Source organism: Talpa europaea, assembly GCF_964194135.1.
Source record: "Talpa europaea genome assembly, chromosome: 12".
In the NCBI taxonomy this organism is placed as follows: Eukaryota; Metazoa; Chordata; class Mammalia; order Eulipotyphla; family Talpidae; genus Talpa; species Talpa europaea.
The window spans coordinates 28,800,785-28,825,135 of NC_140079.1; the positions used below are offsets into that span (position 1 = coordinate 28,800,785).

General features: G+C 50.6%; 1 protein-coding gene across 1 annotated transcript; it reads right to left on the minus strand.

The window, feature by feature from the left end:
- Nucleotides 1-3,457: 3,457 nt before the first annotated feature.
- On the minus strand, nt 3,458-24,036 carry ADAMTS8 (ADAM metallopeptidase with thrombospondin type 1 motif 8; the record flags this gene model as incomplete). Its single annotated transcript, XM_084250319.1, has 9 exons — nt 3,458-4,028; nt 6,168-6,343; nt 6,463-6,635; nt 8,990-9,173; nt 11,406-11,707; nt 12,890-13,057; nt 13,645-13,780; nt 14,721-14,960; nt 23,290-24,036. 9 exons carry the CDS (start codon nt 24,034-24,036, stop codon nt 3,458-3,460), a joined length of 2,697 nt encoding a protein of 898 aa, XP_084106445.1.
- Nucleotides 24,037-24,351: the final 315 nt, after the last annotated feature.

The window sequence follows — 24,351 nt, forward strand, 5'->3', positions numbered from 1 at the left end:
GGGTGGGAGATTCTTGTCTTCACCAAGGGAATTCCCTCTTGCTCTGCATAGAGCTGAGGGGGCTGGAGCACACACAGGTGTCAGCATGGTAACTTTGCCTTGCCTAAAATCTGCCTTCACTGTCTTTGTTGTGCTCACTCACCTCACGGCCTCATTTTGGCCATGTATTTAGTAATTTAGCATCACAGCCAGAGGGAGTGCTGAGGCTGCTGGGTCAGAACGCTGTAAGCCCTAGGATTATGCTGCATTTGGTTCATAGGTAAATTCCACATTTCCTTCCACTCTTATAGACAAACCACCTCTAATCCCAAACTGAAAGGGGACACGGTGGCTTCCTCAGGGGTCTGGGAGCTGAGGTAGAGGGTGTGTGGGAGAAGCGGCTATGGGCTCGGGAGTCTCTTCCCACAACCGGTGGATACTCAGATGCAGAAGTAAGTCTGGGCTTTGTGAAGAACTGGTATGTGGCAGCAATGCCGCCTTCTCACTTTACAAACTCAAGAATGCAGTAGTGACAAAGCCTCTTTCTTTATTGGCCCTGGAGCACAAATCAAAAATATCAAGAGAAAGCAGAAGTCGGTATACTCTTAAGAACATTTCTGTGGTTCTTATGTTTTGTTTGTTTGTTTGTTTTTTGTGGGGAAGGAGATGGAAAAAAATGAAGAGGACTACAGAGAAAAATAAGAACTACACATTTGGACTTGAGAAAGGAGGGGGCATCATCATTAAGAGGACCCACTTGGTTAAAAAGTCCAGAGTGAAGGATCTAGAAACTAGTGGACATCATCAGAGACTAAGATATGAATCTAACGAGAAGGTGGGCCCATCACCCCTGGAAAAGATTCCTGGGGTGGTGTGCAAAAGCGGATCATAACGTTGCATACTTTTATAAATTCACCACCCCTTCTGGTCAGCTACTGGGGAATAAAGGACAGAGAGGATACCCAGGTAAGGATTCCATTATCTTAAGAATAAAAGGCTGGATATAAACATTGATGCTAATGTACCACTTTTGAAATACTTCTGGCAGGTGCTGGAAGGTAATGACCATGTTACCTGCCAAGATCGAGCCATTAGGAATCCTATCAGGAAGCACCAATATTTAGTGGTTGTGGGAGCACTAGCTGGAAAATGCAAGCTCACAGCAGAGGAGATGCAGTTTTCCCTTCTCTGGAATAAAAGGGTGGTCATGGTTGGCCAGGGAAAATAGTGCTCTGGTCTCTCTCTGCAGATCTGTTTTCTGAGTCCCTGAGCTGCAGCTGTTGAATTCCCAGACACAAACAAGTATGTATTCTGTGAGCCTTGCCGAGCCCACACAGCAAGGAAGAGCCAAGCTGGATTCCATTCTGCTTTGCACATCAGTGACTCCACTGCCAGCTGAACTCCAGGGCATATGCTGTGGCTGGTAATGATGCAGGCAGCAGGGATGCCGCAGCTGGACTGGCAGGGACAGTTAATGAGGGACACACTTGGCCTTGATTATTTTTGGGAGAATGAGAAACGGAAGGAGATGAAGAATTGCAGAAAGATACTTTAGCCTCTACAACGCTGGGGTGCAGCAAGGAAAGCTCTGGTTTTACTAGTCATCATCAACATGCTTTGTGTGTGCTTGTTTATGTTTAGGTAAGCCTGGCCTCCCACTCACTAAAGAGTCAGCAGACCAGGGAAAGGGGTCAACTCTGTGTCCAAGCCACTGTGGTGTAGAGTTTTGTGCGCCATGTACAGGGCATGGCAGGCACTGAAATCTCATTTGCTTTGCCTTGTGCCCCAAGGGCCTGAGTCTTCCCCGAGGGCACCCTTTTTCTCCTTCACCCAAAGGCTCCATAGAACCTCCTCTCTGCTCCTGTCACCATATATTTGAAGGGTCTTGGGAGAAAGCTAAAGGGAAGGACAAAGACATCAAAAGTGATGGAAAAGCAGAAGACGCAGACTTAGATATTTTGTTCCTTTTACTAGAGGGTCATTTCTTGATGTCTGTTTCTTATCACCCACTTATGCCCAAGGACTAAGTCCCCCCTACACTAGACCCTGTGTAGGACCAACTCAGATCTGTCCTCTGAGCCAGGAAGCAGCAGGAAGTTACGTGGGGGAATAGGGTATCTGAGAGGTTTGCAGGGAGGTTTCAGGCACCTGTGGGGATGCTCTTCTTAGCAAAAGGACTGACTGGGACTGTTACAAGGTGCTTGGGCCAAAGAATTGTGGGTTGGGGTGAAATTTGATGTGGAGAGCAGGAGCCGAAGCCATTGGGATGATGTCCCCTAGATACAGGTTTAGAATTCCTTAGATCCTAAGAGAATCCTGTGCCCCCAGCTAGTATGTAAGTGTGAGGATGGGGATGTGTGCAAAGAGTAAGGGGAGAGCCTTTCTCAAAAGAATAATAAGTCCAGCGTTATCACATAACTGCTGTCACCTCCAAATTGGAAGTTTCCATTGGAGTAGTAGTACTCAGAACATGGTCCCCAACCCAGCAGCCCCCACAGTATCTGGAAACTTGTTAAAAATGCAAATTATCAGTCCCCCCATTCATGACCCATTGAAGAAGAAACTTTTGGGGTGGGGCCCAGCAGCCTGCGCTTTAAGGATATCCCAAATATCCTTAAGGTAGCTTCTGGAATATCCTAAAGTCCATTGATATTTGAGACCCACTGGTCTCGATTTTGCAGGTGGAGGGTTGTCCCAGTGAATTGGGTTCAGCAGCCTCATTCCAGGATGAGGACCCAGAAGGAGGCCAGGAGGGACTCAGAACTGCAGGTTTGCCTGTGTGAGGTCAAGGTGCACTGACCTAGGTGGGTTTCTGTGGGCTTTGGGTCCCCTGCCCTTTCCAAAGAAATAGTAAACCAGAGCAGACCACTACAATGGCATAAGATCATACTTTAGTTTAGAGACACATTTGCATAAATACTTGAAATGATCAACCCCTGCAGGTAGAAGCATGACAATAGGTGGCTTCCATAGTCCTGCAACTCTGCAGCCCTTTAGATGCTGGGTTTTAATACTAAAGTCAGCCACGGTCATTCCTGAAGACAGCTCGGGAGCTTAACTGTACAGCTTGCTTTGACATTCACCATTCACTCCCCAGCCCCACCCCTCTCTTTTACTAAATCTTTCCCCTCTGAGGTAGATTATTTATCGGGGAAATCAAATAGAAAATGTTTTTCATTTGGGTTTGCTAGTCCTTTGCAAATGGGCTGATTGAATCTCCCATTTGGGTCAATAAGTGCACATTTTTATCTTTTAACCTATGTCCTCTACTTGAACAAGGTCCGCTCCACAAGGTTTAGACTCTGTTGTCTCCATCCTCTTCTCCCTCTTATGAATCCATGCCAAACTGGAGGGGCTGTGGCAATGGGAGGCCTGGACAGGCCAGCCCATGCCACCTCTCTACATAGGGTCACCGTAATGGGGACCCTCGTCTGCACCCCGAGTCCATGAGCACAAGTCTGGCCCCGGCTCCCCTGAATCACAGGGGGCACAGCTGGTTTTCGCAGGGCTTGGCATCCTCAGGTTTCAGAGCCTTGTTGCAGGTGGCTGAGGCCTGGCCTGACAGGTCGCGACACTCCACTGTCCTCCGTTGCCAGCCAGCACCACAGCTGCTCGAGCACTCGGACCAGTCCCCCAGGACCCACCGCGCATTGAGCAGGGGCTGGATGACGTTAGTGGTTGCTCTTTCTTTGCTGTTCTGTATGCTGAAGTTCACCTCATTAGGAACAAAAAAGGTATATTTGACTTTGGGGGGAAAGACCTCACCAGGGACGGTCAGGAGCTGCACGGTCAGAGGCTCAGGCAGGGGCCGGAAGCTCTGAAGCCGCTCCAGGGTGGCAATGGAACCACTGTACTTGAGGATGGTCCCTTTCACCAAGATGTCCTGTTCTATGGCCGAGATGGCCAGGTTTCCATTGAGCAGGTACTGCCCATCAGCCGTCTTCAGGGCCAGGTAGTTGCCATCATTCTGGACCCCCGAGGGACTCCGCTGTTTCACATCAATATTAGTGGCACCAGCTGGGATGGTGACGATGTCATTGTAGCCATAACTATGACAGGAAGGAGAGACATCCTTAAGACCCAGCTCAGGACCTCAGGGAGTAAGCATGCAGGTGATTAGGACTGGGAAGACAAAACCCACTATCAAATAACTCAGCAGTTGTCCCAAAGTTCTAAATAAATTAGCTGCCGAGGCTGACAGGAATGTTTGTATGTTGAGATTTTCAAGGACTTTGCTTTGCCTGGCAACTCTCTTAGAAATGTTAGTATTTTTTTAAAGATTTATTTATGTATGCATACAAGAACTGGGGTACAGGCCAGAGGTATTGGGGGGGTAAGAGGATGCACCAGAGACAGAGTGGGGAACAGAACAGGAGGATGTACTGAAATACACTGCTGAGGAGAGCAGCGGGCGAGTCAGGAGAGGTCTGCTGTGCCATGTGGGTAGCTCCCTGGCTGGAGATAGCTTCATAGGTTGTGTCTTAACCCCTTGCGCCACCAGGAAGGCCCAGAAATGTTAGTATCGAGAAGTTTAGATGTGTGGGTCGTGACTAGCACAGAGGGATAGGCAGCCCAGAAAAGCCACCTGGGGGCTGTCGAATCTGCTGCTTCGGCTCAGGTGAGATGGCACATACAGGTAGCTCACTGCACTGGTATAATAACTTGGTGTGGCCACTTTCTGACCCAAAGCTCAAACCCAAGTGGAAAAGTCTGCCCCACATACCCTGTTCTACCCATCCGGAGGGACGCCTCATCCCACTGGTTAGAGATGACCAGCTCCGAGGATGGGCTAATATGGCCCTAATCAGAATCAGGGTATAAATATCTGCCTCTGAGAAGCCTCCTTTTGGGTGTGCTCAGACATTAGGGCCACGTACTTCCACGGGCTAGGATGCTGTTTTGGAAAAATGATTCTGTTCTAATGTAGGTTTAGGGCTTCTGTGAGATAGAGCCACTACTTTGTTCTGTTCTTTTCTTCTGGAGTAAAAGTATCTGGGTTATAGAGCCTGGGAGAAAGTGAAGGGATTTGAGGAAGACAACCACCTGGTTCTTGGCCTAGCCATTTCTTCGGGGGCAGCTGTTAGAGAATTCATGAGCCCACATGCTTAGTGCCCCAGAGAAAGCAGGCAGAGGGACTCAGCAGCTGAATCGCCCATGTTCCATGCTTCTTTTGTTTATCTCCTTTGAGTTTAAATTTGAGAAGACTCTCTGCTGTGGGCTGACTGGTTCTCTGAGCCAGCTGGGGTAAGGAGACAGAGGACTGCAGTGTGGCAGAGAATACCTGCCTTGCCCTTCCTCCTCAGGAAGTACATGCAACAGTAGGAAGAAAACTGTCCAGGAACTTAGACATGTGGCTTCTCCTCCTGGCTGCCAACATCAGCGTGACCCTTAGCAGAGCCATGGAATCTATTTGTGCCACAGAAGTGGAAGCAAATATTAGGAACTTTATGAACAGGGGCATTAAGAGGTGAGAAAGTGTCTGAAGTTCTCAGATTCATGAAAGCAGTGAGGTGACTGAGTCTCCCCCATTTTTCTACCCTCTTTTCTGAACATCCACCTGCAGAAAGGACTCAGCAGCTGCAGGGTGAGATATCCTTCCCCAAATAGGCCTGGAAGAGTCAAGCTTACTCAGCGGAGCACTATTGCTAATTGACTCAGCGATGAAACATCCTGACCCATGTGAGTTCTGGCTGCCTGGAGTGCTGTCCTCTCCATGGGCCAGACCCTGAGCCAAGAGCTCTGCCTGTGCCCTCTCTCAAGGATTCAGGGTAGGCAAGATTGCCAATTTTTTACAAAGAACTGAAGCTCAGGGGGCCACCCTAATGGCCTAGGAGTTTAGTCTCAGCACTATCACCTTGATGGCCTGAGTTCAATCCCCAGCCAGGGGGCTAACCCACATGGCTCAGTGAACCGCTACTATCTCTCCTGCTGCTCCCCTCAGCAGTGCATTTCAGTAAATCTGCCTGTTCTGGTCCCTACTCTGTCTCTGGTGAAACCTCTCACCCCCTGCACCTCCTGTTTGCCCCCCAGTTCTATGCAAAAATAAATAAAATCTTAAAAAAAAAAAACACCTGAAGTTCAGTTCTCCATGAATGTGAAGGAGCAGTCCTAATTTAAACTGAGACTAATGTGATTCCAAAGCCCCCTCTGTTCTTCCAACTTGGGAAGCAACTACCAGGGAGACTCACCTGGAGGGGTTGAGTGAACCGGAGACCTTCCTACATGAGTTGCCTTTGCCCCCACACACCCCACATTTGTCCAGCTTCCTAGGTGAGTCCACCACGTGGTCACAGCCTGCCTTGACACACTGGCCACGCACACAGATAGCCAGAGTCTCTGGCCCACACAGGGTGCCGTCGATCACCTGCAGCAGGGAGGAGGCAGGTAAGAGGATGCGGTGAAGCGTGGAAACTGCCTGCAGATGGGCTATGCCAGGTGGCCCTCCTCTCTGGCTGTGGATCTGAGTTCTGGGAGAATTCTTACCTTAGCCTCGAACACTTTGAATTCACTCCTCCCCCGGGCCCTGCAGAACAATTTGCAGCGATCCCGAGGGGATACCCCAGCATACTTGGGGACCCACTGCAGGAGGTTCCCATCCATGTCAGTGTAGTTGTAGGCATTGTACTTCTCACACTGCTGCTCCCGGAAGCTTTTCCCTAAGGAAGAAAGAAATGGCATGGAGTTAACAAGCTGTGCTGAAGCAGGTGGACCCCCTCGGAGAAGTGGGGATTTAAGGTACCTTTCTCCCTTCTGGTTTTGATCCACCCACAGAACACAGGTCCGTTGTCATCTGGGCCCAACATTCCTAGAAACACTGAACTACATCCATGGGTGACTCAATCACAGGGACAAAGAAAGGAGCATCCAGTCTCAGCAGGGCTCTCTGGGATAAATATCCTTTCCATTTGGGGAAACTGTTAATTCCATTTTACAGATGAATAAATTTAGGTAGGAGCAGGGAACAATTCAGAAAGCTTGGAAGGCACAGAAATGAGGCAGGGAGCTATATTTTGGGGTCTCAGCTAATGGTACTCTATCTTAACTTCCTTGGTGATGATGGATGTGTGGACTTTGCTCTTGCCCCTATACCCACTTGTCATAACTCTGGGTGAGGAACTCCATTTTAGGTACCATGATGACTCCAGCTCAGCAAGGCCCAACTCCAGATGGTTCCTCCCTGAACTTGCTTGATTTTCATTGGGTGAAATTACCATATTCTAGCCTCAGACTGAATGTTTGAGCATCTTCATCCACTATTTCCAATGTGTTCATTAAGTCTTACACTATATTCAGGACAATCTGTGATTTTTTAAATGTCTCCACCCCATTCTCAGCATCTCGGCCCACTGCTTCCAAGTCCCAGCTTCATGGCATCATGCACGACCCTGCCTCCCACAAACAGCCCGCCTCCCCTTCATCCTGCTATATGCTGCTTCCAGAATAATTTGTCCAAGCAAGGCATGTTTTTTCCCACAATCCTGAAATTAAACCTTCTCTCACTACATTCTCTTAGGAGGTTCTCCACCCTCACTGTACATTTGCATGGCCTGAGGATACTCTTCCAAACACAGATGGCTGTGTGCTTCCTGATTCTGATGCAGTACGTCTGAGGGGTCTGGGCCTCGGTGTTTAAAGAAGCTTCCCAAGTGACGTGATGGAACAGTGGCACAAAGAAATGACAGTTGCTCTTTTAGCTTTTGGGGTCATTGGTGGCCCAACCTTGAAATGCTAGTTCATTCTGTTTGACTCCACTGGAGTGAATCAGCCGGTTCAGACCTGGTCATCCCCCTGGCATGTCCTCCCATATCGCATCACAGTCTCCACCTCCTTGTTCAGCCCTCGATCCCCATGAAGCTTCTGAATAGCTCAGGCTTTTCTTGCTTGAATTTCTCATAAACCTGTGGTCTGTGTTTCATAGATTAAACTTACATTGCTTTGTAAAGGGGGTTTGGATCTCTAACTAGGCTGCCAGCTTCTTGAGGGCAGAGATCTTGCTTTCTGCATTTCTATGTCATTTATAGCATCTCTTTTAGTTCAAGCCACCAAGAGGTGCTAAAAACCACTTGACTGAGATGGCTGGTCCTGGTGCATCTGAAATCACATAAACTATTGTCCACATCTGCCTTGCATATATACTGACTTCCCACCCCCACCCCTCTCTATCTCTTTCTCTTTCTCAGAAGCACTGTGCCCCACATATCTTACAATCCTGAGGCCAAGTTTTTAGAACTTCATTAGACATAATCCAACGCCAGTGTCTTGCACTTGGACAAAGCTCTCCTAAAGCTTTGCTTGTCTTTTGCAGCCTGCCAGTACTTGGAGCTGGATGGGATGGTGGGGAAAAACTTACAGTGATTCCCTCTCATCAGTTCCACTGCTGCCCCTTACTGCCTTCTGAGTTAATGTGTGTGATTTCTAGCAAGTCCGAGGAGGGTAGGACAATGTCAAGAGGATGCAGAGGCAGTGTTGCTCCCTGGGATGTTTGTCAGGCAGTTGCCACGGCCCTAAGGGGAGATGGGCAGCTCTCCTGAGAAGGAATGTGCACTAGAATCAGATTCAGAAATCCTCCCTCTGCCCTGGGCTGAATGTTGGCTGGAAAGATATTGGAGGTTTGGCTCTGACACTTGCTTTGGAAAACACTTCCATTTTGCACGCAGACATGGGTTCAGATGCCTCCAGCAGGATTATTATCCTAGACACTAGCCCTCCTCGAACACTCCCCTGCCCCTACCCTGGCATCTTGAACAAGCTTGGTTGGGACTAACATCCTCCATGTCCACTTCTGGAAGGCCAGGGAAATCTCTCTTCCCTGGATTTTGCGAGGCTCTCCAGGCACAAGAGTGCTCTCAGGCCCCTAGGGTCTGCCTTAAAACTACGTGCCTCGCAGAGTTCATTTATGTGTGATGGTCGGAAAGCTCTGCCTCGTGGGAGAACCATCCTACCCCTCCTCTGGGGAATTGGCTGCAGCAACAAAGCAGCTGCCAGGGCAGGTGTGACTGGTGGCGATTACCATCAGGGGGACATTCCTCTGTGTGGCACGACTGGTACTTGGCTCTCCGACCCAGGCAGTATCTTCCTCCATTCTGAGGCTCAGGGTCCTTGCACTCGCGGTGTGAAAACTGTACTCCTCCTCCACAGGTGCGGGAGCATTCTCCCCAGGGTCCCCACGGGGCCCAGCCTCCATCAACCACGGCCTGCAACACAAAAGGTCACCCTGCAACAGGAGACTCAGTTCTCTGGGGGATGATATGTGGGAGGTGCAGTTCATTCTGCTGCCCGGAGCTCAATCATTGGTTAGTCCCAATCATTGGTTAGTGACTGTGTGGTCCGCTTGGCTGGTAGTTTTGTGAACATAAGAGTTTGTGCTGGATTGCTGGCCCTACCTCACCAGTGTCTAACACAGTGCCTGGCCCTTAGGAAGTTGCTCAATGTAATAGTTGTTGAATGAATGTCTTTTATAGGAATAAAGTTGGGTCTAATGCAGCTGTTTGCCATCAGGGTCAGTTTTGCCCTCCAGAATCATTTGGCAATGTTTGGTTGTCACAATTGCGGAGGGCATACCCTAGTGACCTCTGGCGGGTGGATGATAGGGGCTTGGAGGACACCCAACAATAAACAAGACAGCCAAGTCCAGTGCCGCCCAAAGGTTACCGTTGCTGAGGTCAGACCAGTGCCTAGACTAAAGGAATAGTCACTGGGATGTGTTGTAACCCGTCGACCAGCTACTATTCCAGGGGGAGGGTAATGTCTGGGAACACACAGAGTTGCTTCAGGTTTACAACTGACCAGGAAAAGGACAAACCTTTGTCCTTGACAGTCACAGAGTTTTCAAAATGAAAATAATTAGGGAAAAAAAATATCAGGGCCTCCCTGGTGGCCTAGGGGTTAAGTCTCAGTGCTTATCAACGCTAAGGCCTGAGTTCTATCCCCTGCCAGAGAGCTAACCCACATATAGTGCAGCAGACTCCCTGTTGCTCCCCTTAACAGTGTATTTCAATAAATCTGCCTGTTCTGCTCCCCACTCTGTCTCTGGTGAATCCTCTCACCCCCTGCACTTCTGGCCTACACCCCAGTTCTTCTGTATATCAATAAAATAAATCTTTTAAAAAGTCACAAAAGCAATATTTACTTATATGAAAATGGAAAAATGCAGTAAAGTGTAGAAAAGAAACACTGTTAAATAAACATCCCTACCCAGATAAATTGGCAGGGATTTTTATCACTATCTTTTCATGCTTTTGCTCAGAATATGTGATCATCAAGATGTAGTACTTCTGTTTTACAAAGGTAGGATTCTGTCACAGATAACATCTTTTCGGACCTTATTTCCCCTTAAAAAAATAGAGGATTAACATCATCCATCCCAGGATCATTTCATGTCAATGTTCCCCTTGCTGAATTGGCTTTGGTTCTGAGCAGAGGGGAGGGAATCCCCCTCCCCTTCTACCAGTAACGTGTGAAGCCACAGGAGAGGCTGGACCTAGAAGAGCAGCTCAGTGTCTGAGCAGGGAGGTGGGCAATGGCGGAGGATGAATTCATGAATCCTGCCCCAGATCTGGCTTGGAGAAGGTGTGTAGCTCCCTGGGTTGAATCAGTGGCCTGAGTGTGTAGGACATGCCCACTGAGGACAGTCCTCTCGGAGAGGCAGAGTGAGTGTGCAGGCCACCATGGGGACTCGGTGCTGGGCTGGGTACAGGCTGCGGGCTCAGAGGATGCTGTTTCCCAGAGATGGCTCGACTCTTGCAATATGAGACATGTGGTCAGCCCCACAGTTTGGAAGTATTAAGAGCAGGGCAAAGAAGTGAATCATTAAAAGCTCTCACTGGCATTGCCTTGGTTTTTCTTGCAAGTTGACTCTGTCCTGGGCCAAGTTTTCTCTGCCTGGTCAGAAGCAGTTCTAATTTCTCCTCTTTGAGGATGGATATCCCACAATTACTCTCACTCTCCTGACCTCTAATTATGAATTCAGCTCAGACGTGGATAGGACTTTCTCCCCAGTTCTTAATTGAATATTTCTCTTCCACCATCACTCTATTCTGTTTACAGCAGAAACCATAAGCTTCCGCTTTTGGAGTGCCCCTCGTCTGGCCTTTGTGAGGAGTGTTTCACATCCATCACCAATCCTCACAAGCTTTCAAGTCAATTCCAAAGTAATTCCAAAGGGGGGAGTTCCCAACATGCCCAGAACCCTGGTTGTGTCACTCCATTCACTAGAAGTCAGCCTCCAGGGGCTCCTCAGGCATTGGAATAATGCATTGGAATAAATAAGTGTTGCTATGTTTGTTAAAAGATGAGTGATCATACTTAGGAGTCAGCTGCAGTCTGGCCCCAAGTCTCCTAGCTCGTGGCTCTCAAGTGTGAATTCCTCCTTGACACCGGCGCCCAGCCCCATCCTCCCATCCCAGCAGCAGCCAGTCCCTCCTCACCTTGGGCCTCTCCACTTCCTCCTCCGGCCGGCAGCTGCCCGCCCAGCAGAGCAGCCCCGGCCCACAGGGCGTGCCATCAGCCCAGGGCAGGCTGCCGTTCTTCGTGTGGCAGAGGGGCTCGGCGCCGTCGGTCTGGCACCAGAGCTGGGAGCAGACATCCTGTGCAGAAGTGTTGGGGCAGTGGCGGAAACCCGCCCCAAAGATCTGCTTGCACTGTTGGTCCAGCCCATAGAGGGCGCTGCGGCCTGGCAGGTCTGTGGGGAGGGGCAGGGCGGAGGTGGGGGCGTCCAGGAGGCAGTCTCCTGAGAAATGGAGGAAGCAGAGGAGAGAGAATAAGGCCCGAGATCCCTCTCCACTCTAGTGCCTCGCACATTACGCTTAATTCCTAGGACGGGGTTTAAGGACTAGACATAAACCTTCATCTCAAAAAATCATCAACAGTCAATCATCTATAAAGAGTTCATCCAATTTTTGACTTCCGTTTTTTTTTTTTTTGTAGGATTGAATTTCTGTTGTTGTTCAGAGCATCTAGCATTCATTCATTGTACACCAGGAGGTGCTAGCTCCCTGTCGTGTCACACGAATCTAGTCACAATCCCAAGGGGGATGTAAATGGGGTCTTAAAAACCTGAGGGCAGGGCCTCCCTGGTGGTGCAAGGGGGTTAAGCAATGCACTGTGAAGCTATCTGCAGCCTCTGCAGCACTAGTTGGATCCCTGGCCAGCCAGCGAGCTACCCAGATGGCACAGCAGACCTCTCCTGTCTTGCCACCTGCTCCCCTCAGCAGTGTATTTCAGTAGATCTGCCTGTTCTGCTCCCCACTCTGTCTCTAGTGAATCCTCTCTCCACCCCGCACCTCTGGCCCCGCCCCCCAGTTCTTGTCTGCATAAATAAATAAATCTTAAAAAAAAAACAAAACCCCTGAGGGCAAAACCACGCCTAAGTAGTGATGTTCAGGTAATGTGACTTTTACATCTTCAATGAGAAGAATCGAGAATAAATTTTCACTGTTTTACACAATAGTTCAAATGGTTTTAGGCAGGCACAGCACCCCTGACCTATCCGCCCCCAGTCTGCCCATGTTCCCTGCCTTTGCAATTTCTAAGTTACCATCTGATTGATAATGCCAGTCCTGGTGACTGTCCTTTCTCCTCTGTGCCACATTCTTCTATTCAGACTGCTCTGCTCAGACTCACCTCCTCCAGACAAACCTCTCAGACCAATTTTACCTGCAGCATGACTAATAATCTAAATCAGCCCAGAAGTCAGGCCAATAAGACTGGGCCAAGAGGAGCATACTTTATGGCCAGAATGCTTGGCATGCGAGGTTGGATGAGGAACCCACCTCTGAAGTCTTTTCTGACCCTAAATGTCTAGAATATTTTGTGATGTGACAGAGCACAGGCAGAAACAGCACCGATGCCAGCAGTAGCCTGAGGAAGCAGGCCTGCCAGGAAGAGGCAGCAGAGGCCTGAAGATGCCTACCATGCCCGTTGTCCAGGAGCTCTGTGAGGTACATGGCGCTGCAGGGGGACCAGGGTAGCGTCTTGTTTAGGTGGACGAAGAGGGGCGCCATCATGTGGTGCTTGCCCATGGGCCCAAAGAGCCTTGAGCAGGGCTTAGAGTCGTCGTGGGGCATGCTGAGGACGTGCCCTGTGACAAAGAGAGACACACAATTCACTCCAACTAGTCTCTGCTTCTCTCTGGCTGTCTGCCCTGCGTGGGACTGGCCACGGAACCCCGCCCCTTACTCCCTTGCAGGAGACCCACACTCTGCTGACCAAAGAAGGCTTAACCCATCACTTGCTCTTCATGGGAACTACCACTCCTCTATTAGTTTTGTTTCAGGTTTCACAGGTATTTTCTGCCTCAGCCTGTCCTAAATCCACATTCACTTCATTTACTCCCTTGTTTGCACTGCCCTCTCTTTACAATCTATCTTTCCAGAATCTTTCCTACTTGGAATGGATTCAGTATCACTTTACTGGGGCATTTGGTTCAGGTTTTGGCATTTTCCTGGTGTCCTCTGATGAGGGCAGGACACTTTTAATATTTTGGCCTTCTGCTTGGGTGAGCATGGAGAAAGCACAAGATGCACTTATACACAATCACTCTGTCAGGTGTATGAGGGGATAGGGGCTCAGTGCGAGGGCTGCTTGTTCCTTAGGCCCTGGGCTAGCCAGGATTGGGAAGAGCACCTCCCTCTGATGCTGTCAGCGGCCTTGGAGGGCAGGTCTTACCCAGCTCGTGGGCCAGAGTGTAGGCCGCCTGGAGGCCCTCGTCCTCGATCACAGAGCAGCTCTTGTTGGGGTCGCAGATGGTGCCTATGTCGGCCACGCCTAGGGTGTCACACATCCCCTCCTTCCCACAGAAATTCTGCTCAAAGGAGAGAGCGAGAGCATGAGCACAGACAGAACAGAAAATCTCCCTACGCCTGCTCCTCCTGAGATAAAGGGAAATTTTAAAGCCAATGCCTATTAGTCCGTATAGGCCTCTCGTGCGCGGCAGCTGTTTCTCTTTCCATGTTGGCGTGTCCTAGAGCTGGCAGGGACTGTGAAAGCTGTTTTGGGGAGGTAGGATAGCAGAGCAGTTGAGCGCACTGACCCGCAGCAGGAGAGCCTGGGCGTGACTGTGGTGCTGGCTCTGTGCCTCAGTTTCCTTGATTGTAAAGTGGGGCTAACACAGGGCCTCCCCTGGTGGCGCAGCGGTTGAGCGCTGGGCTGCAAGGCTGCCCGCAGCCTCTGCAGTGCCGGTTCAATCCCTGGCCACCGGCGAGGGTCCCACAAAAAAAAAAAAAAAAAAAAATGGGGCTAACACAAACTCGCCTTATGGGTTGCTTTGCAAATGCAGGAGTGAACAGGGCCTAGTCCCTGTTATTATACTCTCTCTTCATCCAGAAGCTGTCTATTTAAATTGCTCCAGATAGGTGAGCTGGCTTCCCAATCTGGGGAAATCTCAAGGCAACACCCTGGTTACCTGCCCCTATTTTAACAGCCGTAGAAGATGAAGTCCTCTCTTATTCCAACTCCAGATCTCTCTCTGGGCAGTTTGAGCCCATTTCCTCTTTTTATGACCTCAGCAGACAGCTGGTCACAAACGTTTGGAAAAGAGCCCTTCTGAGATTCCTTTCCTTCCCTTGCAAATACCTCACACTTGTCCTCATGACCTCTTCCTCGTCATTCCTCACTTGAGGCTCCTGGCGTCCAGCTGGGACCAGCAGGGAGACATTTCCCATGTTTGGGCAGGCCTGGTCCTGGCTTTGATCCGCCCATCCCGCCTCCCTTCCTCCCAGGGTTTCTGGAGCCAGTCCACAGACCTGTCTGGTGAGCAGGATGGCCGTGTCGAAGTGCTCTGGGTGCCGGTCACTGGGCTGGTTGAAACGCCTTTGCCAGCTGCAGAAGTTGCGCAGCGTGAGCCCCCCATTGTCAGACACTTCTGGACCCCATTTTTCATCTTCCACTATCAGCACTTTTACCACCATCAGGTTGATGGAGTTCCTGATGCTGGGGTGCTTGTAGATGCGGGCTGCCACGGACATCAGTGTCAGGATGTGGTTCTGGAGGGAAGGAGGCAGCAGGCAGAGTAAAGGTTAAATCCAGCCCTTTGCTTGCCCGTGGTCACCACCCCTTCTTGTGCATCCCATGTGCTAGGCTCTGTGTTGAGCACCTGGTGAAGACTCTTCAGACCTGAGGCCCTGGTGTTATTTACCTTCATTTTATAGATCAGAAAACTGAGACTTAGTGATTGACCAAAGAGCACAATGTTAATGAGAGTGTAGCCAGCATCTGAACCCAGACTGCCTGGATCCAAAGCATTTGCACTTGACATCTAGTGCAGTCACACATGGCTACGTAAATTTAAGTCAATGACAATTTAGTATGATTAAAATGACAGTTATCTATCACACTGGACACATTTTAAATGCGTCAATGGCCACAACGGCTCATGGCTGTGTACTGAACTGAGCAGACAGAACATTTCCATCATCACAGAAAGTTCTGTATGACTGCACTGCTTATTCTGCCTTAACCTTGACATCAGCTGCTTCCCTGCCAGTCACCCACAACCCTCCCTGTTCTCAGAAGCAATGGTCTGAATGCCTGAGGTTAGCAGAATTTCCCTCTTAGAATTCAGTGGAGCATGTCCCTAATATCTGTTGGGGGTAAACTCTTCAGGAAGGGAATGGTTAGCCCTGAATACTTTGCTCTAACAAACACTACTAACAACAGCTACTCTGTGCCAGTCTGTGGCCTGCACCTTACATAAGCCACTGCATGAAATTCTAACAATAATGCTCCAAAGTAGGTATTATAACTCCAGCTGTACAAATGAGGAAATGGAGGCTCATGCATGTTAAATAACTTTCTAAAGTTATACAGCTCTTCAAGTCAAGATGCCAGACTGTGGGCCTATCTCTGACGCTCTTCTCGTTAAGCCTTCCAGTTCTTGGCCTTGGCATGAACGACTCCAAAGGAGTTATTCCCTCCAGCCTTTTGCTTGAGAGGATGCAGTGGGCCTAATGTGACCGAGAAGCTTAGGATCACACCTGCTTTCAGTCCTTCCCTCTCCCCCATCCCTCATCAGCTGAAGGAGTCTGCATTATCCCTTGGTCTCTGCCTATCCTTGGGCTGCAGACTGCTCCAGGTTTGGGAGGAGGCTAGATCGGAGTCCACTCTTCTGCCTCTGGGACCTCTAGAAAGGAGTGCTTGCATCCTTTGCAGAAGGGGCTACAAAGGGACTGAGGCAGGTGTGTCTTGAGCCAGGAGCAAGGTCAGCTGAGCTGCCCCTCACTTGCGCTGTCTCTATTCCTTAATTAAGCACAAGCTCCCATAAGCCTCTTCTTTGCTTCCATAGTCCCAAAGTTGGGAGTGGACAGAGGGGAAAGACTGGAGAGGGACATTCCATTAGTAGAGGCCATGTGTGGGAGTTCCAGACAAACCCCATTATTTGTGAATGGGATCTGTCTGTTCACCTCGCCGGCAACAAGCCAGGTATTTTGTAAGCCCTACAAACAGGGGTTGGCAGGTTATTTAGAGCGTCAAGCACTCTAGCTATGTTTAGGCTGATGTAAACATCTTATCAGCAAAGCTGAAACTTGGCACTTGCTCCTGGAGTTGGATTCCTAAGGGAGAAAAAGCAATCACATCATTATGCAACTGGGGGTGCGGGTTGAGCAGTGGTGGCTTGCTGTGGCCCCTTCCTGGCCAGGTCTTCACTGCTTCAGGGAGCAGAAAGCATCCTCTGGTGTCTTGTCCTAGGGAAAGGCCAGAGTTCCCTGACAGGGATCAATCCCTGGAATTTCTTCCAAGAAAACCTACAACTGTCCTTGCAAGATTTCTTTCCTTTGAGTTCCAATTTCACAAACTCAGAATTGAGAATGATGATATTTTATAAAGAAGGTGTGGTGATAAGAGAAGCAGCTGGTCAGCATGGGTCCAAGAAGATTCAGCATGTATGCTAGAGCTTTAGGAAGTGTCCGTGTCCCAAGCTGACTGGGTCAGGCTGAGGCTCTCATGCAATGCAGCTAGGCAGGCATCGTGCAACGGTTCTGTCCCCAGAGAAAACCGAAGGTATGGGGTGGGGGAGGTAATCTGAATGTAGGACAGGGTGAGGCATTGGGGATCCTCCCAGCTCTAAGCTTTTTGGGGAGTATCTTCCTTTACAGTGTGAAAAGCTTATCTCATCTTCTCTAGATAAAAATAACTGTCCACCTGGGCTAGTTTTAGAGCCATTTTCCTTCCAGGCAGTGGGTTTGACTTCAGCACATTTGAAGGTCCTCCTGGCTGCTATCTCAGGTGATAATTTCCATTGCAAGAAGGCTGAAAGGACTCTGTGGTCCCAGGTTTCTGTTAAACTCCCAGTCCCAGTTCTACTTGCTTCCCTTACCTATCCTCGTGCTGAGATTTTGGAGGCAGAAGCTCCGTCACCCCACTCTCTTCTTGGTGACACTTTTTGGAGAAATAGTGTCAGGAATGTCTGACATTTGCTATGCATCTTACAATCCCCCATGGGGAATGTCCTCTGAGCTTGCATGGGATGGTGTTGTCACCCGTGGGCCTCCAGTCTCCTCCAGCCACCCAATCGCCTAGGCCTAATGGGCAGCCTGATTTATGTGGTGCCCTGGACAGTGGGCCTAGGAGCCGGTCAAGCGAAGGTCAGGCCATGTGCTCCACCACCTGGTGTCTATTTATAACTCCCTACTCACTACACAGGCCAAGGCTGCTGCTGGAGGAACAAGAATAAGGTGAGGCCCTCAGTGGAGTGCGGGGTGGGGTGGGGGGGTCCCAGCAGAACAGAAAACCTCCAACAACCGTGTCAGGTAGGTTGAGCCCACGACCAGTTGGGCTCTGAATGACTTGGGGCTCTCACACCCTAATTCTCAGGGAAGGCGGGGAATTTTTCTGGGAGTCTCCTCCTCTATTGGTGCCTTGGGACCTGGAAAAAAGAAAACACCGCCCCAGTGAGCCAGGCTGGGACATAGCCGCTTTGATTCTTTGAGAGACAAACAAGCAGATTCCTCCCTCAGAGCTTCCGTGGCAGCCAAAGCTAACTCTGGTGGGAGTCTGGGGAAACTGGGTTGGGGCCAAACACATTTCCAGCTCCTTCTGCTCAGAACTCATCCATCAGGCTTTGCTCATTTGCTCTTCACACTGAGAGTCTTACCGTTTTCCTTGTAGTACGCCTGGCAGGGGCAAAGAGGGGAAGAGTGGCAACATGGAAACCTCTGACCTCGCCACCCAATGCCATTACTTTTCCTTCAGGCCGGGCATCTCTTTAGGGCCTGAGATGATGTTGAGGAGGCGGTGGAGGGGAAGCAAAGGAAGAGGATGGAAACCATAGGGAAAAAAGTGGTCCGTCATAAAGTCCTTCATTTCTCCTCGTTCTCCAAATAGCTAGAGGTCACACTACTCCAGAGCACACACTCCCTACAGCCATGAGGAGACAAGCTTAAACATCCTGAGCAGAGCATGCTGAAAAGGCTGGCCTCTGCCCTTCAGGACAGCAGAGCTGACACATTAGTGGCTGGCTATGGTGGCATGTGACCACACTGTCCTCCCACTCTGACAATGTCATCATCCAAGACCAGTGTCCTATTAACTGTGCTTTGCTGAGCACCTTCTATATGCCAGGCACTGGATTGGGTGCTTCTCATAGTTGGCTACATCCTCAAATCAATCCTAGGACGTTGGTACCACTGTTGCTATTTGGGGGGTGAAGAAATGGAGGTACAGAGAAATTGGTAACTTGTGCAAGGACACTCAGTGATTTCTGTTTCCCTTCTAAGTCTACGTTCTTAATCATATACTGACTCTACCCATCTTTGCTGCTAGAAAGAAAACTAGATTAGAGCATGACCAAAACAAACCCAATGCATGCAAGCAAGCAAGATTGCCCCCGACATTGTCAATGTACCCCTTCCTGCAACCTTCCCCAAGAAGGAAGTGGTGGATTAAAGGACTTTGGATATTAAGGCATTTGCTTTGAGAAATACAGCTCAAAAAATTCAGAGGTTAGGGGTGCTGACCATCACACAGTTGAAAATATGAGTTTCATTTTTCATTCCCCCAAAACTTAACCAGTAATAAATAACCTGCTAATGACTGGAAGCCTTACCTATAACACAAACAGTGGGTTAACAATACTTCCTGTGTCATACATATTTTATACCGCATTCTCACAACAAAGTAAGGTAGACAAAAGAAATGTTATTAAGAAAATCACAAAGAAGGGCCTCCCCTGGTGGCACAGCGGTTGAGCGCTGGGTTGCGAGGCTGCCTGCAGCTTCTGCAGCGCCAGTTCAATCCCCGACCAACGGTGAGGGTCCCACAAAAAAAAAAAAAAAAATCACAAAGAAGAGAAAATACATTTACAGTGCTGGACTGTATTTATCAATACCATTAGTTTACATCAGCTGTTTACCAGAAGATCTGCGTATATGTGGACACTTGCAGCTCAAACCTGGGCTGCTTAAGGGTCAACTTCATTGTTTGGTGCAGCAAACTTGTAGCAAAATCCAGCAGCAAACAAAAGAGATGGTAAAGACTCCTTTTGCCAGTGGGAGAACCTAATTCATATGTAAATAACACTTTGCCCATGAAGACTTAGGTAGCTAGAGTGCCTCGGGGGTGTATCTGTTTCCATAATTTTTCAAACCAGGATACTTCTGAGACTGAGAGATAATACTATGGCTAATTGTGCCAGAACTGGGCTAAACAAACCAGCTGGGCAAACCTATGGTCACCTTAGCACAGGGCTTAGGGGAAATATTTCCCAGTGGCAATGGAAGGGGGAGATGGAATGACTGTGACTTAACTTTTCTCTGAAATCACCTACTGGTAGGTAGCCTGACATCCTGGGAATTGTTTGGTTCATTCTGGGGAAATGTGTGTCATCTCTGCACCTTCTCTGCTCTGATACATGGGTGGACAGATCTCCCAGACGGAGTATGCGCCACTGCTCAGCTCTCTCCACCCTTGCTCCAGTTTCATCAGGGAACAATGAGTAGGGGCTGGATGCAGACAGAGTTAATGGTCTTTTTGAGGTGGTCCTCCTTCCAGAAATTCCCCTTTGTCTGAGCCCCTTAACTCTGAAACCAGATAAGGAGGTGGGAGGCAGGGGCCCATTCTCTCAAGGGATTAAGTGAACTCAAGTGTACAGAGTTCTGGAAAACTTCATTGTCACTGAGCATTGAGACCAGTTTCGACAGCGCAAATTCTTTCTCCCAGTGTTGAAGGTGGTACCTGCTCAGGACAGGGCCTCCTACTTTTGCTGGGTGTTTTTTGTCTTCTGCTTTCAGGCACCCAATCTTACAGCATGGACAAGTGTTGGGGGGTAAGAATCAAATAGTCATTGAGCCGACCCTCTGCTAAAGAGGCAGCAGGGCACAGTGAGAAGGAGAACTGGACTAGAGTTCTGGAGACATGGGTTGTGGACTCTGTCCTGCCACCTAGTAGCTGTGAGACCTTGAGAAGGTCAACATCCCCTGTGAGTCTTACCTTCATCCTCTGCTTCCCTCATAGGTATTTGCCCTGAGGTGGTGAGTGTAAGACACTCTGCAGATTGAACACACTCAGTGGCACCCTGGTCTAGTGCTGAACTTTCTAGAAGACTCACATGAAGCAGCCTCACAGATGCTCAGACTAGAATTGATTACTTAGTCCAGGTGACTGACCCCATAGATAGGGAAATCCAAACCTCATAGAGGGCGAAGTCTCTTTTAATCCTCATCGCACATCCTGATCACTAAGATACCCCGAAGTACCTCCCTCTGTGTGAACGAAGTCTGTAGGAGACTTCTTTGGAGAACAGACTAAGATAGGGCTTCAGCATCTCAGCCTCTCAGCTCTAGGTTCTACTTATGAAAAATTGGATTCTATTTGCAGGAGGTGAGTCTGGGCAGGCAAGACTTTGATGGATGGGGACTTGATACTCACTTTGACTTGGCTGAACTCAGTTCATGGGCCCATTTCAGAAGCCAGGGGACTTCTGAAGTGGAGAAGGTCAAGTCTGTCCTGTGTCATCTCATAGCTGGTGAATGGTCAGAGAAGAGGGTCTGTGGGTCATCAGGGAACAGCTGTGCCTCAGGGCCAGTCCCACCCATCAGGTACCCACAGGGATGCAGGTTTGGCAGTGAGAGAATGAGACCAAGGGGGAGGGGGCAGGGTAGGGCTGGGCCATCGAAGAGAAGACATTCTTTTAGATGTCAGACCTAGAAGTAGACCATCTAGAGAGAGGAACTCAGCCTGCACAGGTATCTGATGCTTATTCTGATGCTCTCCTGGGCCACATGGGATGGCTGGGCACAGAGGCATGTCTATGAGTATCCCAGAAGGGATGTGACAAGCGTGCACTGGAACATCCAGCCAGGAGTCACATAAGGGTGGAAGTGCGAAGAGAGCTCTGCCAAGAGAAAGGCACCTAAAGTATCTGTACCTGATTTGTCTGGTACAGCAAACCTGGGGCAAAACCTAGCCCTGCTTCAGTGGCCTGGGAATCCCAGAGTGTAGCATCCAAGCATGTGTCCTTCTAGATCACTGTAATGTTTGGAGATGCCAAGTATGTCCTTGAGGTAAATACTCAATATCTCAAGTGTCTAATGATGAGCTGAGAGAGTAAGGTGGTAGGAGGCATTAGAGGGGACATTTGGGTTTTGAAGACTGAAAAACAATGGCTGTTTTGGCTGCTTCTCTGTGTCCTTATTGGCTTTCCTACCTCCTGGTGCTCAGGCAGATGTCAGAAACAGGTGCAAACTAAGACAGGGCCTCAGCATCTCAACCTCTCAGCTCTGCATTTGCCATGAATGTGCTTTAGCCTCTTTCTAGGGGAGCTTCTAAGAGCCAGCCATGGGGGTTCTAACCTGAGATGGGACAAGCCTGGTCTGCCACCCTCTGGAGAACTTGCCTGGGAAAGGAGCCAGAGAAAGCAGCTGGTGCTCTCAGGGTGGAGAGATATTAAGTCAGTATAGACCCAAAGCCCACGAGGCAGGCTACCTTGATAGCTCAAAGCTGCCTTGCCACCTTGGGAGAAGCGAATACCAAGACAGTCACCAGAGAGGCTGCCTGTAGTGTAACCGGCTCCTACCATACCCAGAAGAGTGGCCCCCCACCCCTCTCACCCCTAGCGCTAAACATCCTTTCACCTTGAATGCATTTCCCAGTGATAGCAGACTGGGGCAGACACAATGAGAAACAGCCAGGTGGACTGTGGCTTGTTTGCAGAGGGGATGACAAAGTTCTTGGGCACAGGTTGAGCCTAGAATTGGGTCCCCGGACAAGACTGACATGATCAATTGAGGTACCAAGGCCCCTGTTCCTGGGAACTCTGACTTCTAAGCGACTCTTCTATACCTGCTATAACTCTGGTTCTGTGCTCTCCCTCCAGAGCACAAATATAGCCCTCTCCTGGAATCCTTACATTTCACATGGTCCTTGGGGAAGGTTGGGTCTTGGCACTACACAGACTCCTCTAGACAAGTCCCACCATCTCTAGTTAGAAATAGTCTGGCTATAGAAGCTGTTTCTTGACTCAGTTTTCCTGCCCCAGCTCAGTAAAGAGCTGTGTCTGGGCTGAGAGCAGCTGGGGTGGACTGAGCATGCTTCTGGCTGCCCTAAGAAGATTAACTGAAGGAGTTCATATCCCCCCTCCCTGCTCCCCTCCCTTTTCCACTGAAGGTTCAGTTTCCCGGGCTGAGCCCCCAGGCAGAATTCTGTTCCCCTCCCTTCTTGAGCTGATGCTGGCACTGCCAAATTCTACTGGGCTGAGTGCCAGGTTGGCAAGGTAGTCCATGCCCCTTGATCAGAACCAGCTGGTCGCACAGAAGTCGAGCAGACCCTTTCCAGGTTCAGCTCTCTCCAAACAATGTCTTTTACTTCTGGCAACCTCAGTTCTGTATGCAAAGGGAATGAAATAGCATCTTTCCACCCCAGCTGCCTTCCCTTGGGAGTCTCTCAGGTCTGGAGACAGCAGAGGGCTGAGAAATGTGCGGGTGGATGGTGGTGATGGTGGGGGATGCCTTTTTTTCTTAGATGTTCAATTTTTGTCTATTGGGAGAGGCAGGTGCCTGGGGTGCAGGTAGCGGGGCTTTAAAACCCACTTTCAGTTTTGTTCTGCCAAGTGCTGCAGGAGACTCAGGGTCAACAGCAGAGAGGAGGAGGCACCACGACCTCCACTCGAAATTTGAGGGCACAGCCTGAAAGGGGGAGTAGGTATTAGGGTGTCAGCGGTAAGAAAAAGTCACTACGCTGTCTCACAAAGATAAGTTCCTTGTCTGTGGTCAGTCTTGGGAGGGTGAGCATCGCAAAGGGCTTTTCCAGCGGGACTGCAAAGGGAAGGGTTTGCAGACTCTGCAACATGACTGGGGGGTCTCCAGGCAAAGCGAGTCCTACCTGCAGGTCGGCCCCATAGAAGGCAGCCATGGACGCATCGGCCACAAGCAGCGTTTCCACAAAACGAGCCTCAGACACAAACCGCTTGGTCCGACTCGTGGCCCCCAGCGGTGGCGGCGGTTCGCTGGCGCCGGCTGCCTCGTCTTCCTGGCCCTCCTCCTCCTCCAAAGCGTCGTCTCCTCTCTCCTGCCTCTGATCCTCTCCCTTCTCCACCTCCCACTCTGGTCTCGCCGGGAGAGGGTGGGCTTCCGCGCCGGCCGTGGCTGCGCCCTGGGCTCGCTGGCGCGCCGCGGGCCCCCAGCGCTGCAGGCGGTGCGGCTGCTGCAGGGAGCCCCCTGCACCCCGGGGCTGGATGGTGAACTCCTCGCCTTCCAGCAGGAAGGAGCCGCTCAGCCCGCCGCACAGGCTGACGGCCGCCAGCGACTCGGGCTCGGCATTCACGGTGCCGGAGAAGAAGCAGGCGCGAAGCTCCCGCTCGCCCCCAGCCGCCCCGCCGGAGCCCCCGAGGTGCTCGATCTTGAACTCTGGCGCCAGGAAGCTGGCGTCGGGCGCCAGGCGCAGGACGAAGTCCTGGCCGAAGGCGGACAGGTGGAGCGCCAGCTCGCCCGCGCTGCCGGGCAACCGTGTGGGCACCACGAGCTCCGAGGCCGGCCCCTCCGCGCTGGGGCGGGCCGGGGCGCCGCGGGCGAACTGCGGTAGCAGCAAGAGCAGCAGGAGCGGCGGCCACCGGGGGGCGGCGGGGGGCATGGAGACTCCGGCGGCGGCGCGGGAGAGCGGAGAAGCGGGCCCGGCGCGGGCAGGTGCTGGCGGCGGCAGCGTGGCCCAGCCGCTCTCTCCAAGAAAAAGAAAATCGATCAGCTCGCCGGCCTCCCGGGCCTGCGGGGACTTGGCAGCGGCGGTCCCCGGGCGGCCCCTCTGGCTGGCGCCACCAGCTCCTGCCTGGATCGCCCGCCCAGCAAGCGCGAGCAACTGGTGCCCTGGACAGGCAGCCCGCGCGCGCCGCTCCTCCGCCCCGGCCCCGCGCGCTGGCCCGGCTCGGTGGCCTCTCGCCTCCTCCCCACC